At 39.1% G+C, this 15,972-nt stretch overlaps 1 protein-coding gene across 1 annotated transcript; it reads left to right on the top strand.

Annotated features, from left to right (window-relative positions):
- The first annotated feature begins 8,270 nt into the window (after positions 1-8,270).
- Positions 8,271-14,967, top strand: chrm3b (cholinergic receptor, muscarinic 3b). Its single transcript, XM_023418831.2, has 5 exons — positions 8,271-8,383; positions 9,336-9,505; positions 12,331-12,626; positions 13,076-13,812; positions 14,005-14,967. The coding sequence occupies exons 1-5, from the start codon at positions 8,281-8,283 to the stop codon at positions 14,526-14,528; spliced, it is 1,830 nt and encodes a 609-aa protein (XP_023274599.2). The 5' UTR covers positions 8,271-8,280; the 3' UTR covers positions 14,529-14,967.
- Positions 14,968-15,972: the final 1,005 nt, after the last annotated feature.

Below are 15,972 nucleotides of genomic sequence, written 5' to 3'. Positions count from 1 at the left end.
AGAAATGAATATTTTCTCTTGTATGTTAGTCTGTTGTATGTATGGTACAAGCTGATTGCGTAACATTTGAGATAATTGAAGGCAGTGCAGGATAATGTAAAATCACAGTATATAATCACAAAGAGCACAATTTGGTTGGCATCACTCACAATTATATATTTATTTGCCATGTACACTCGAGTGACATTCCTATAAACAGTTGAGAGGATGATTAATGGAAAATGTAGTGGGGCATTAGTGCAACAAGACAATGAGCCAAAATACACAGCCTGGCCAATGTGGGACTGGTGCTGTGAGACAGCCAACCACCAAGCATGGACATCAGTGCAAGCTCAGTTTTTTGTGAAGGTTAAATGACAGTACTGCAGATGTTCAAAATGAGAGGTGAAAAAAGGGAGAGAAAATTGAGTGAAAAATTTAAAGTGGTCTGAATACTTTCCATACCCACTGTGTCTTGTGACCTAAAGATGTTCTATAATTTTATAGTTTTAATATAAATAAATGATATAAATATTATTATTATCACCTATTATTACCACATATTATGTTTTACCCCTCCCTCCCCATTTTCAAATGTAACATGGTAACACATTTTAACTGACTTTTTATCTGAGAACATTTTTACACAGTGATTTACTTCTACTGATGTTGAAACAGGGATAGTATGGACTCAAATGCAGCACACAACTGGATATAGTTTGTAATGACCTTTATTAATGAACCCGCAGAGATATTGCACACAGGTGGGTACTGGGGATAGAGGAAGGGGCCCGGGGCCTGGGCTGGAGAGCCGTGGAGTGGAGCAGGTGAGTGGAGCCGGGGTGAGTGGAAAAACACCAGAGAGATCAGGTAGGAGCAGAGACGGATTGTGACAGATGTCTTTTCCCTAATATTAGTGACGCTGTTTATGTGGTGATGTGCTGACATCAGTATGATGTCCCATCTCCAGTCAGTTTCTGTTACTAGAAGAGTTTATTGCTGCTCTGTCTGAACACAGTTAGTGTTGGTGTTTTCTTCATCACAGTGTCTAACTACCTTCTGTACATTTAAACCTACACTAGTTCTGCTCCTTTTAGTGACTTTCACTAACTCAGCAGTCGTTGACATGCTGTTCAGATCTGCTAGTTACTTTAACTGAGCAGTTAGCACTAGCTTTTCTCTCTCTCCCTCTCTTTCGCTCGCTCAGTGTGGTGTTGTTGTAACTTCAGTGTAGAGGATTGTGATATTTATTACATTGTCAGTGATGTCTGTTGTCTTAGGCAGGGAGGTCCAGAGCCTGGTCCCCCTCACTGACAAGGCAAGGTTTGGGAACTGTCAGAGGATTCCAGACAGCCAACAGCGTTGTAGGGAACATGAATCACAGCAATATGCTCATGCACAGGAGGAAACTTAAGTAATTCCAGTAATACAATACAAAACCGCAAATAATCACTATAGAAACACAGCAGTGCTAGTCAATCCCATCCCTATGTCCTCTCCTGCAATCCACCTGTCAAGTATATTTTTGCAGCCTGATCCATCCTGACACTCCTCTGCAGATATGTCCAGACATCCAGCATTCATTGTGTTCAAGACTCCCAGAATTCACTCAGAACTGCCTAATCAAATGAAGAAATGGTACCAATAGTATTGTTCTTTCAATGCTAGCAAAGAGGTTTATTCAGAGCTGTTTCATTTGGACATTGCATGGGAAACCTTACAAAAAAGTCCAGCAAAAGTGCTATAGAAACAGTGGTGCCAATACTTGTAAAGTGTCGGGTTTAAGGTTCAAATGGCAAAAACATTATTTTTAGCAGCACTTAATGAAATAGCCAGTGGCATGAACCACTGCATGTGTTCTCAAAGTGTCCAACCAGGAACTTGAACCCTGGACCCTCAGATGAAAAGTCTGATGTTCTACATACAGTTTGTTAAAAATCTCTAATCACTATGTGGCAGCTGCTTATATAGCTTCACTTCCTGTTTTCTTACTTTTCTTCATGAACATCTACCCAGGGTCAATCAGGTATCTCTCCAACTAAAGTGAGAACTTGGTAAATCAAGCGTTTACGTTTTGTCTTATGTCTTGTTATGTACAATAGGGTAAATATATATTTTTTGATGCATATACTTTCACATAGTTTTTCTTCTTTTTCTTCTATTATATCACTTCTGTTTAAATCAGTTTATCTCACCATTCAAAAAAGACGAATATATGTATATGAATATTTACATATATATATTACTACACCAAAGTTCTGGCATTTTATATTCTTCTCCATCATCAGTGCCATTAGGAGGTGTCTGATCAGCCTCAGATTCATTCTGCAGCGGGACAAAACATACAACCAGAGCCAGAGACAAAAAAACTCTCCACAAACAAAAACTGCGAAAGATGGTCTGGCCCCCCACAGAGCCATGATGTCAGATGTATCACTTTGAACTAATTATCTGCATTATCGCAGGCTATCCGTTACTAACACGTGGTCTCCTGAGCCCCCCCCCTCCATAATAAATCTTATAATTGCCTCTGTCATAGAACTCTGAAGCTTCCAATGCAAACAGTTGCAAAGCAGTTTTCTAGGGCGGAGCTGGAGGTTCCAGTCACAGACCAACTGAACAGTCTGAGCCACAGCAGAGAGCAGCATGCTGCAGGAGCAGAACTGAGCTTCCCAGCAGGATATCATACTCAACACTGGTAACCTGACAGGACTTGTGAGTACATCTCATTTTCAATTTTCAGGGGCACATATGCTCATACGTACAGTTAGGGTCTTTTACTAAAAAGAACCTAGGTTTTAACATCCATAACCAATTAGGAAAATAGATGAAATCATTAACATCCTAATGCCTTCAACATAGTACCCCTTTAGGGTATTTCTCTGAATTTCTTGTTTTCTTATGGTGAAAATTGAGGCACGTGTAGGTTCTTTCTGTGGTGGAATCATTGTTACTGACAATCACAAATGCTGCTTAATAATCAAACATGTCTCCTGCAGCTTCGATGGCACAGTGTTAAAGGAACAATTAACTAATTTCAGTTAAGACCTGTATTCTTTTATTTTCCATGTATGCAGAAATTGTTCAAGTAAGCATCTCAAGCTCAATCTCAATCTTTTATTTGACAGCATAGGACTGATATTCCTATCCCACCTTTACTGGCCTTGAAGTAGTTCCCATACTAAAACAATTCTAATGTAAGAGATTGGGGAGAAAATCTTCAGTCCTCTTCAAGTGCAATAATGCATTCTTACATTCAGTTGGTTTCTACCAAGGTTACAGTCTGTCCAGTACAAAATTCCCCCAACGTTGTCAAACTCAACTGCAGTGGACGGGTAACAAACATACACAGACTGCTTAAGCCTCATATTAGCTTTGGCTGAACTGTACAAGGCAACTTTAAAGGAGTGCTGTGGATTTTTGTGGCCCATCACTAACACTGAAATAGGAGGAATGATTAAAGCAACTAATGACTGCTTCGGTGTAACCTGAGTATTGTTTTATGAAACAAGTGAGCAAATGTGACCTATAGACCAGTTATTTCTGTGAGATTTCTGTCAAACTCATTTGAAGCTAGTGAACTGAAATTTAAATTTTTTTCAGATTTTGAATTAAAAGGAAGAACACAGTTAGATTTATTTATCCCATCTCTCTGGTCTTCCAGGAATAAAAAGATTCTTTTACTTGATACTTTTACCCATTTATTTTCCATTTCTATATTTTTTATTAAATTCCATACTGTGTGAGAGTTACATGGAAAACAGACTTGAAGTTTAGATATTGAGGGGATTGACTGAATTTATTAAATGTGTATTTATTGTGTTGTTGTTGTTTATATTTTTATTTTATTGTATTGTTTAATGTGTCTTATTGATTTGTGTAGGAGTGTAGCCGCTCTAACCTATCAAACCTTTCTGTTCCCATACATCACACATCAGAGAGGACATTTTCTGAGGAGATATGATGGTTCTGGCTTTAATTAGTACAGCCTGTATTAGTAATGTCATCTATTCTTTACAGGCTATGCTAATCTATGCCAGAATCAGCAATGCAGTGGGATCTGAAGATTGAACTCTGCACTCTGAATATTTTTCCACTCCATCTAGCACTATTAATGTGAATACTATGTCGTCTTGGTTGGGCAGCACATGCACGTACTTAGTAGTCTGAAGTCAGTGGTGCTTTTTGGGACCAACATGTTTCACATGTTTGGGACATAAGTTGTGTTGCAGTGAGTATCACTATGAAAGCCCTGGTGCTCCAGTCCTTCAAACAAAAGTAGGAAATACTAATATTTTACATCATTATGCTGTTGGTGCTGTACATTTTGTTTGTCAGGAGTTGTCTGCAGCTGTTTGTGAGCAGCAGCACTGTACAAAGGAAAAGAGAGACTGTCATGAGAGTCAAAGAGGGTCTCACTCTGCTTCCAAACAAATAAACCATACACAGGATTAGGAAAAGTAGATTTGTGATTTTAGCATGAATTCAAAAGCTTAATGGCTTTTAAATCCATCTGCTGATTGTGAACTGTTAAGAAAGTGATTTCCCAATCTCTAGAAGTGATGTACTATATATCATCATATAACCATGGTAAACACAGGAGTTGGATTTTTCTTGATTTATCAGAGAGGGAAAAGCAGTTAAAGTAGTGCCTCATGCTTATGACCAACCCCTTTTTCTGTCTTTCTTTTTAAAGAAAATTTTTTGCCTTCCTTCAGCCCCTGAACTGCAAGCCATGGACATTGTGTATTGCACACAATATATGAGTATAGTAAAACCATCCCCAACTATTTAGGAACCTGAACCAAACAGTGCTAGCACTAGTGGAGCAACAAGGATGAGGATCTCCAACCTGTGAATGTTGCTAGTTGTGTTTATTTAGTGGAGTACATGATCAAGCCTGAGATGCTAATGTGATGTGCTCCTGTTTACTGATATGTTCTGCCATAGTTTTAATCTTACATCATGTAACTCCACTGTTGGCTCCCTGGTTATGATAATGCTGCTTTTGTGGAAGACACAAAGTATTTGGCATTTATCATTTTTCACCAGCCTATTGTATGCAGGACAGTGTTGCTGGGAATTAATTGTGTACTCTGAATGTACATTATTGTTTCATTGTTACAGATTCTGTTGGTTTACCCTGTTGGACAGAATCATTCTTACAATTCCTGGGGCTGCAATTCTCTACTATTTTGGCACATCATGGTCATATGTTATTGGCTTAATGTATATGATGTAGTGACACTTTAGGGCAGACATAGTGCTTTAAGTGAAATATAATACAGCATAATACATTACCAAGGGTTAGAGTAGAATTTGACAAGTTCCAATGTAGCGGTGAATTGGGGAAAAATCACTCACCTTAAAATAAATACCATACCAATAGATAGCCAGGTTGCACATAAAACAGCTTGTGCGCTTGGTGATATTTGTTGAGCTATCTTTGAAACATTGTAATGAATGTTTATAATTTAAAAAAAACACTGTCATCGGCTGGAGGGAACACCAGGCTGTACATGAAAAATTCACTTGATATTATTATATATGAACTTGACGATCAAGTTTGGAATGCCTCAGCCAATAGTTGTACAGTATGTTCATGTGCATAATACCCTTTAGTGTATATAAACTAATATGGCATGGCCATGGTTGACAGAACTTTTGTCAGGCATAACACTGGTTTATATTTGTCTTCTTTTATTAGTTTTTGTATAATCCATTTCACAAGCAAATACTTGCCATGAAGTAAACACTTAACAGACCAAAAAACTCTGTTCCTCTGCCGTCGTCTAATCAGCTGTCTGTTGTTGGGTCTGAGCTCTACCTCATGAGCTGGACACCAAATATGTTGGATTTCGGTTGTCTATCAATTTATTGGCTATCATAAATTGAGAAAAATATTAATATTAAAAATATTGATATTAAATAATAACGTTAAAATTAATTAAAGTCCTCGGGGCACCAGCCTAAACTAATAGGCAAAATAGCCAATATGGTTTTAGTCTCAATTTATTACCATTAATCTGGAACTCTGATTAACCATTAGCTTACTAACTATAACCAAATTACCATATCAACAGTAAGTTAAAGTTGAAAGATTGGAATTCTACAAAGTAGAGGTTGGCAATATTCACGCTTGTGCAACATTAAACACACCAGTAGTTATACTTAAAAGGCATTTATTTACAATGGAGCGAAGTACAAACACAATGTCTAATCTAGTAGGTGTGTGTATGTGTGTGTGTAGGTGTATGTGTGTGTGTCTGTGGGGACACACAAGGCAAGATGGCCGATTCAAAGTGATCACTGTGACCACATGACCTGAACAAAGAAGACTACACAAGATGGCGGTAAACAAAGAAACTACTCAACAACATGGCTGCTGAGACCACCTAGTGTGTGTGAGAGGGAAAGTGTGAGTTTCTTTGTTAGCCTAGCTCATGTAATCTAAAGGTACCAGGTTAGAGGGAGGAGGTTAGCTTCATGCAGGTTCGAGAACTGGGATGTACTACTATGTGTGTGAACATACGAGTACCAGATTAACTGTATGACTGACCACAACCTAAGCAAACATTACAACAACAAGACATCAATCAACAAGTACATTAACAAAGTTAAGACTTCGGCTGCTTAGCTATGCTGTGCTATGCTGTGCTATGCTGTGCTGGGAGAGGTTAGGCCCAGTCAGTTAACGTTACCCAGTCCTTGGAACAAACAAAGAGGTCCTATCCAGTGTTGTTGTAAAGTCCAGTGAGTTGGGAGGCTTCCTGGTGGAGTAAAGTCCTTTGTTATCCTCACAGAGTTAGCTGTTCTACGCTAACTCTGCTACAACTCCTGTTGTTTGGAAAAATCAGTTGGCCTTGTGTTGTAGCTGCTGATTCTGAAGATAACTTGGTTCACTCTCAGTTAATCCGAAGTAGGTCACTGCTGTTGAGGAGAAGAGCGTTTGCAGGCTGCTGTGAGCAGGCCGGCAAGAGAGCTGGTTTCTCAGGTAGCAGGGCTGACCTGGGCTGGGTCCTTGTTGCCCTTTGAAGAGCCAAGAGCTGAGAGCAAGAGATGCTCTCCAGAGCAAGCAAAAAAGAAAAGAGAGAGAGAAGGGGGACAAGACATTTGGTTTTTTTTGGTGACACCCTAGGGGGTCACATGTCACATGCTGACCCACACTGGCTGGCCAGTGAGGTCTGTGGGGGGGGGGTCGTCCCCAGGTATGAACAGTGAGGAACTGTGGGGTGTGAGTTCCTTTGTCCAGTGGAGCAAAGAAACATCTGGTCTTTTGAATGATGAGTCCCAACACTGTCCTCTAGCCAGCTCACATGTGTTGTTAACTGGGGGGTCTTAAGTTTTCTGTGATAGACAAACTGTGGAATGGCAACCATGTTGGTCAAAATAAATGCCAGTACAGAAATGCTCTGATAATATGTACCTACTGGTGTATCATCCGAGTGTATAGTGAATTACAGGAATGTGATACTGGTAGTGGCTAAGTCAGCAATGATGGCAATCTTCATCACTCACACTTACAGAAAAGTTTACCTTGAGTTCTTTCATATTCTTGTAGAGTAATTTCAATGGTAGGTTCATATGTTGGAAATATAAAATTGACGATGATTGCTGTGTCCAGATTGAGTGAATTGAATTTTAAATCAGTCCAGGATTTTATTGATTAGTCCAACTAGGATTAATTTACAATAATCCAAGTGAGAGGTTTTGATGTGGGTCTCTGTAACTGAGACAGGAAGTGAGGGCTAGAGAATGGAGATGTTGCTCAGAGCAAGTTTGGTAATGGATTTTAAGAGCAGCTAAAATCAAAGTGTGGAGTCAAAAACAATGCCAAGATTGCAGACCTCAGAGGAGGGGGAGAGGGAGAGGCACCAATTCGCCAACCAAGATGTCTGATTATGTGACCCAAAGGAAGCATGTTGTCTGGCATCTGACAGCCTTCTGAACAGATACATTTAAAGGACATCATAACAGAACTTCAGTGGTGTTATATTTTGTTAAGAAATTCTTAAACAGCAGGATGATGAACACAGACGGTTGTATCTTGGTGCTAATAACAAGTGAGGTATCAAGGTATCAAAACCTGTTTTGGTTGGTAATTAGTTATTCAACATATATTTCTTCAAAACTGCTGTTTAAACTGATTGAAATAGAAATTTCCCCTTTAAAGCAAATAACATTTTTGGCCCAAATCTTTTGTAAAACAATCAAACCTGTTAAACGTCCTAGTCATTAATTTGTTTTCATCTGAGAATCTATTTTCCTTCTCCTTTTTCTTACAGGTGTCCTTTGGGCATCATGAACTTGAACTCCAGCTCTACTCCTATCCACTTCCTTACCAACAGTCCTCCTGGTATGAGAGAGCAGTCTGATACCACCGTATTCGAGCCTGCCAACTTAGGTACTGTCTAGTTACTGAATATTTCTGTTACAACTAAGTAATACAGATATTGTGTAGTTGGTTGCGAGCACATTTTAAATTTTCTTTGTAAAAGCATTCAATAAAAATCTGAAAGGAGATATAAGGGTAGCAGGGCAGTCAAAACAACTTACACAACGTCTTTCCCCTAATTCAATCAATTTTAGATTCAACTGAGTTAAATCAAAAGGGAGAGAGAGAAATACGCAATCAATAAACCAAAAAAACAAAAAAAAATTAAATGTTTTTTATGATCTTAGCTAAATGGCTGCTGAGATAATGCTCTTTGGATCTGCTGATAAAATTTGTATCTGTAAGAAATCTATAGGATGGACTCTCTGTGATACTCGGAGACAGCAATTCTTGACATCATTATTTCAATCAGGAAAGACTCATTTGCTAACGAATAAACTTTTATTGCCATGTGTAAAACAAGAGAGGAAAAGTGAAAGATGTGAGTGTCTTTGGTGATTAGACCCCATTGTGATGTCATCATATGCGATAAGAGGGTGAGGCTGTGCGAAGTTTAGGAAACCCCCCGGCATCTAGAAACTGCGGGTGGTCTTGAAGATGGGAAGAGGAGAAGCTGGATATCTGGATGTGATGAGAATAATGATGAGCTCGGCATGACTAGATATGAAGACTGGAGGGGGATGAAGTGGAGGAGGTCGCAGCAGTTCGCCTGGATATGAAGACTGGAGGTGAAAGGGGTGGAGGAGGGTCGCAGCAACTGATAACAGGAGAGAGGAGATCAGATTTTAAAGTATGACAGGGACAACTTGATTTGCTGGTTAAGATGGTGGCAAGATGTTTTTGGTTGCCGAGCACCTGAAGTCAGTTGATTACAAGGAGTGGGGTGAGAGAGGGAGAATAGAGATAGTCTTCCTGAGTGAATTTATGCTAAGCTTAATTTAGTCTTTATTTTTATCTTCAGGTGGCTCTTACCAGGAGTTGGCCATATTATCTGACAGTGTTGGTGAGTGGCAGCACAATGTCAGTCATATCTCAAGACAAGAAGGAAACTTCACTGATTCACCAGCTAACAAGACATTAATCCCGCCAGCAGAGGCCTTTGACCCATTGGGAGGACATACTATCTTGCAGGTAACAATCAGCTGTGATTTTACCAAACCCTTACTGGTAAATCTTTTTTCATGGCATCAAGTTTTAGTTAGTGCTTAGCTACAACTGTAATACTGAATAAGCCATTAACAAGCCATTAATAGACATTTTTTAAGTTTTACACATTTATAATAAATAGAGTTGTAATGTGAGCATTATAAAAATAAGTTAATATTAATTAGGATAATGGTAATTTAGCCATTGGAGCCTTTGGAGACGCATGTTCTGTAAGCTACTCCTTTAGGTACCATGGTACAGTATAAGCCTCTGTTAAGTAAATATTTGTTCTTTGTTAGATAAAGTAAAGCTTAGACATGAAGTGGTTGAGTGGTCCTTTTTAAAAGAAGTTACCATATACACTGTGTGCACAATTATTAGGCAAGTGAGTATTTTGACAATATCATAATTTTTATGAATATTTTCCATCTCCAAGCTGTACAAACTTGAATGCTTATTGTATTTAAGCATATCAGGTGATGTGTATTTGTGTAATGAGGGAGGGTGTGGCCTAAAGAAATCAACACCCTATATCAAGGTGTGCATAATTATTAGGCAAGTTCTTTTCCTCAGACAAAATGGGCCAAAAAAGAAATTTAACTGACTCTGAAAGGTCAAAAATTTTAAAAAGCCTTTCGGAGGGATGCAGCACTGTTGAAATTGATAAGATATTGGGGCCTGATCACCGAACCATCAAACGTTTTGTTGCAAATAGTCAATCAGGTCGCAAGGAACGTGTTGGGAAAAAAAGACGCAAATTAACTGCTAAAGATTTGAGAAGAATCAAACATGAAGCTACCAGGAACCCATTATCCTCCAGTGCCGTCATATTCCAGAACTGCAACCTACCTGGAGTGTCCAGAAGTACAAGGTTCAGTGCTCAGAGACATGGCCAAGATAAGGAAAGCTGACATCCGACCACCATTAAACAAGACACATAAGTTGAAACGTCAGGACTGGGCCAAGAAATAGCTGAAAACAGATTTTTCAAAGGTTTTATGGACTGATGAGATGAGAGCGACTCTTGATGGACCAGATGGATGGGCCCGTGGCTGGATCAGTAACGGGCACAGAGCTCCACTTCGAATCAGACGCCAGCAAGGTGGAGGTGGGGTACTGGTACGGGCTTGGTATTATTAAGGATGAGCTAGTTGGACGTTTTCAGGTTGAAAATTGGACTTAAAATCAACTCCCAAACCTACTGTCTGTTTTTAGAAGACACTTTCTTCAAACAGTGGTACAGGAAAAAGTCTGCATCTTTCAAGAAGGCCATGATTTTTATGCAGGACAATGCATCCAAATACTCCACTGCATGGCAAGCCAGCAAAGGCCTTAAAGATGAAAGAATAATGACATGGACTCCTCACCTGACCTAAACCCTATTGAGAACTTGTGGGCCCTTCTTAAACGGGAGATTTACAGTGAGGGAAGACAATACACCTCTCTGAACAGCGTATGGGAGGCTGTGTTTGCTGCTGCAAGCGCTGCACACTTTTTTGGAAATTTCAGAAATGTTTATTTGTAAATTTTGAGTTGTTTGTTTATTATTCTCACTTTAACAGATGAAAATAAACGAGTGAGATTTTTAATTTAGTTGCATTATAATTCTGCACACTAATAGCTGCCCAATAATTGTGCACAAATGGATATTCTCCTAAGAAAGCCAAAAACTCACTTTTACTGGCTTTAAGGTTTATCAACATTTTGGATTGACCGAGAGCACTGTATTTGTTCAACAATAAAATGAATCCTCAAAAATACAACATGCCTAACAATTGTGCACGGAGTCTATACCTCATTTGAATGTGCAGACATGAAACATAGGTACACTGTAGGTTTAGCACTCCAGAACAGTGGGCAGGATAGTTTCATGGCCTCACTCTGTTGCAAATTGCAAAATTTTTGCAATTTAAAAATTTCGGAATTAAGAGATTAGTTCATGGCCTAAAAGATGGTATCATTTAAATGTCAGTTTCACTGTGAGTAGCAAAAATTACTTGCCTCATGTTATTTATATAAACAGTGAACTGAAGAGGACCCAGAATACACCCTTGAGGGACATCTATAGCAACTTCAACAGGACTTGATTTGAGTCCTTCCTGACACGTAGTCATAAAATCACTGAATGTACCAAGTATGGTTTTAAAAGAATAATGCAGTACACTGTTACTTATTGTTCTGGGCAGTGACAATACTATTTCTTAAAAGTAAAGTTGCGGTTGTTCTGTCATGGTATAAATCATAAATGGTGAAACTGTAATACTTCAGAAATCTTCTTCGTATTCAGAAATGCCCACAGCTCAAAATTCACTCCAAGATCTTTTTGAAATGTATGTCAGCACATGGTTGAATTAAAAAACCAAATACAAAGTTTGACCAGCCTTTTTGACCAGCTTGTCCATTTTCTTTGTGTTCATGTCAGACATACTGCTACCCCAGCAGACTGCACCACAAAAAAGTACACTGGCCCCCACCGACACCACCCAAAGAATGTGCAGCATTTCACTGCAGATGTTAGTAAACTCAAATCCCAAATAATTTTTTTAATTTATCCTGGTGGTATCTCACAATACAGATAATTTCCATTTGATTTGGCTTAGGTTCTGAGACTTCTGCCATCCATTCCAGAACAATTACATTTACTGCTCGAGAACATTTTCAGTTTTGAGAAACACCATTCTTTGTTCAGCTCAGTTTTTTGAAAGTTAACATTGTTCTCTCTTGTGCTTCAGAAAAGGTTAGTGTCTTACACATTGCAAGTCACTTAACTACCATCTTTTGTCCTTTCTCTTCTCACCTTTTGTCTTCAGGTCATCATAATTGTCTTCCTCACTGGATCACTTTCTCTTGTCACTGTTGTTGGCAACATCCTAGTGTTGGTGTCATTCAAGATCAATAAGGCACTGAAGACAGTGAACAACTACTACCTCCTTAGCCTGGCATTTGCTGACCTGACCATTGGGACGCTGTCAATGAACCTGTATACTACCTACATCATCATGGACCAGTGGGCTCTGGGGCCAGTGGTTTGTGACTTGTGGCTTGCAATTGACTATGTGGCCAGTAACGCTTCAGTTATGAACCTGCTCGTTATCAGCTTTGACAGGTAGCAGAATGTGATGTATTTTTATTGTTTATTGATAAATGCATCTGCTGGACACTTTGTTGTATTGTTGGTACTACCTACGTATCACATGTTGTGTGATAATATTCTTTAAAATAATATAGGTCATGGATTTGTTTGTAACAATGGATTATCCTGAATGTTTACTCTAGAGGTTGTTTTTATGATGAATGTAAAGTGTTTGAATACTGTTTGAATGGATCAGAGTACCCAAATCACAAAAAGCATACATTACAATGTGGTATCATGATGGTATCATGTTCATTACCATGGCAAACATGACATATGCCCCATAGGACATAGTCCCTTGTGTAGTTTGAAAATTTCTGAGACTTAATGGTACTATCAAAGACAATGTAGTAGACAGCAATGCAAGGTACTGTGTTACTCGGTTTCTGTACAGTTGCCTCTCTCTTTCTGTGTCTTCTTAGGTATTTCTCTGTGACCAGACCTTTGACCTACCGAGCCAAGCGTACGACCAAGCGGGCCATGACCATGATTGGATTAGCCTGGTCCATCTCTTTCATTCTGTGGGCCCCAGCTATCCTATTCTGGCAGTACATTGTGGGTGAGCGGACAGTCCAGCCCAACGAGTGCTACATCCAGTTCCTGTCTGAGCCCATCATCACATTCTGCACTGCTATCGCTGCATTCTACTTGCCAGTGACTATTATGGCATTCCTGTTTTGGAAGATCTATCAGGAGACAGAGAAGCGAGCTAAAGATATACAAGGTCTCAAGGGATCTGGGTCAAGCAACAGGCCAAGCCAGGCTCAGAATGAAGGGAGTGGCAGTGGAAGAACTGGTGGAGAAGGTAGAGCCAACAACCAGAAGACTTCATCATCCATGCTGCGCCAGATCAGCTCCCAAAGCTGCAGCAGCTATGAACTAAATCAACTCGCTTCAGAGATGAACAACAAGGACAATGCCAGCATACCAGGAGGAACAGGATGCAGAGGGAGGTGTGGCACATTCTGCTTTCACTTTTCATCACTGCTGCCAGGTTTCCATGCATCCAAGAGGTCCGTCAAGACCTTCACATCTACAGTGGGTGAGACAGAGCAGAGTAGCTGTGATAGTCTCAACAACAATGAAGTTGGTGCCTCTGGGGACCGGTCAGGCTCAGAAGAGGAAGCTGATGGTGTGGACCCATCAAGGCCTCCAACAGGTTGGACATAACACACCATTGCCTTGTTTGCGTGATATGTACATTGCACAAGTATACATAATGGTCTTTCTCATAAAGTCTTTTTCTTTCTTTCTTTCTTTCTTTCTTTCTTTCTTTCTTTCTTTCTTTCTTTCTTTCTTTCTTTATTCTTTCTTGCTTGCTTGCTTGCTTTCTTTCTATCTATTTATCTAGGTGGTAAGAAATCTGGGAAGGTGAAGATGAACATGAAGGATAAACAGTTATCGTCATCTAATAAAAGTCGAAAAGAGTCACAATCAAGCCCTATCAGCTCATTGGCTAGTGACCAATCACCTGCAGCCATCACAATGAAAGATGCAGCTATGGCCAAACGCTTTGCTTCTAAGGCCAAGACAGAGATAAATAAGCGCAAGAATGAAAAGAAGGCAAATGAGAAGAAAGCAGCACGGACACTCAGTGCTATCCTGTTTGCCTTCATTACAACATGGTTGCCATATAACATCATGGTGTTAGTCAACACTTTCTGTCAGGATTGTATCCCTGAAACTCTTTGGGCACTGGGCTACTGGTTGTGTTACGTAAACAGCACAGTCAACCCCATGTGCTATGCCCTCTGTAACAAAACCTTCCGTACAACTTTCAGGGATATTTTGATGTGCCAGTGGAATCAAAAGAAAAACAAGCCTAATTTTCATCAAAGGAAGGCTGTGGCTTTCCAGAAGAAAGACCCAATGTAGAGGACGGGCGTAAATTATTACATGGATCTATATCTAAAGAGGTGTTTCTTGATCCATTTTCAGATTTGCAATGCAGCATTCCTGGTCTTTCAGGGAGAAGATGCTGAACTGAATTTTGTCACTCAAATTTGTTCTGGCCTCATGGAAAGATTTGCCAAGTCAGCTGAGTGGCCTAAGCCTGGTTTTTCAGTCTAACCAAGACACTGTGTCTTGACAGCAGCTGGCCAAATTTGAAATGGATACTCATGGTCCTCAGAGGATAATTCCTAATAGTTTTGGTGACCACTTGATCTTTCGTAGCCCAGCATGAATTCAAAATTACCAAACTGACCACCAGTGATCTAATATCTCAAAAACGAAGTTCCATGTTTTAAATATTCATGATTTTTAGTGCCACAGTCCAACATTTAAATTGTGTATGACAATTATCAAATCTATCAAAATTCACATCAAATTGAGCATATTCATCATCACAGAGGATAAACCATTTCCATGAGCTAACTGTAAGTGCGGCACTCAGACCAAATTGTCAGTTGTAGGAAAAGAATCTCAATATTTAATTTTAAAATTCTGCATTAAATTTGGTGGATACAAAATGCTCTAAAACTTTTTGAGTTTAATGACTCATGCTCCGTACAGGATGGATTTCACATTTGTCCCCCCCAGGCCTGATGTGCTCAACGAAGCAAAACATTCAGTGTGTTATTTAATAGGGTTTGTTTAGGACTTAGGCTCTTCAGATACAAATAGGTAGAGATATATTTACTAATTTCCCTGCTGTGCTGTGCATAATGGAATGATAGTTTGGTGTGTTTTAGGAAATGGACTTCTTGAAGAGTGTAAGAATTTGGTCTGATTTTTTTCAAAATAAAAGTAACCCAGATTTAATTTATTTTTAACACTAATATTACCACTTATATATGCCAGTTTTCGTTTTCATAGTGCCTTTTCTAAGGATTTTAAGACAGGCCTTTAAACCTCTGCATTGAGTGAAAATAGATAAATAAGTTCAGCAAAAATGTTTTCTCAGAATGACTTTTTTTTGGTAATAATTTGTTATTATAGTAGATATAACTTTAGAAAGAATTCTGTTTTCAAAAAAATTAACAGACAGGTAACTGTATAGATATTGCTTTGACAATCAATGATAACCTGGATGTCAGTTACAACATACATTCAGTTGCCAGTTTATTAGGTACACCTATTTACTTTGTTGAAACAGTTTTAAGTGTTGATTGTCTAAAGGTCATTTGCAGGCTGTAGTTTATGCTTCTGTGGAGCTGAACTGTGGGTGTCTATAATCAGTAATGGAGTAGAATAATTTTTCATGTATAGAAATGATCAGTGTAGACACAGCAGACCCCTGTTGATACTTTGGTTGAGTTAGGCGATCATTATTAATATTATTCACTATTGTGGTGTTTGTGTTTGTACTCACAGACAC

The sequence above is a fragment of the Seriola lalandi genome, unplaced genomic scaffold (assembly GCF_002814215.2).
Source record: "Seriola lalandi dorsalis isolate HSWRI2012SDOR001 ecotype SW California unplaced genomic scaffold, Sedor1 jcf7180002054585, whole genome shotgun sequence".
Taxonomy (NCBI): Eukaryota; Metazoa; Chordata; class Actinopteri; order Carangiformes; family Carangidae; genus Seriola; species Seriola lalandi.
Note: the sequence above shows the minus strand (reverse complement) of the source record. Positions and strands in the feature narration are given on the sequence as shown.

Excerpts from the sequence above, each read along its gene's own strand:
- chrm3b (XM_023418831.2), top strand. The coding sequence starts at position 8,281 with ATGAACTTGAACTCCAGCTCTACTCCTATCCACTTCCTTACCAACAGT. Across the intron at positions 12,627-13,075 it reads CTCGTTATCAGCTTTGACAG|GTATTTCTCTGTGACCAGAC; the intron begins GTAGCAGAATGT and ends GTGTCTTCTTAG. Across the intron at positions 13,813-14,004 it reads CCCATCAAGGCCTCCAACAG|GTGGTAAGAAATCTGGGAAG; the intron begins GTTGGACATAAC and ends CTATTTATCTAG.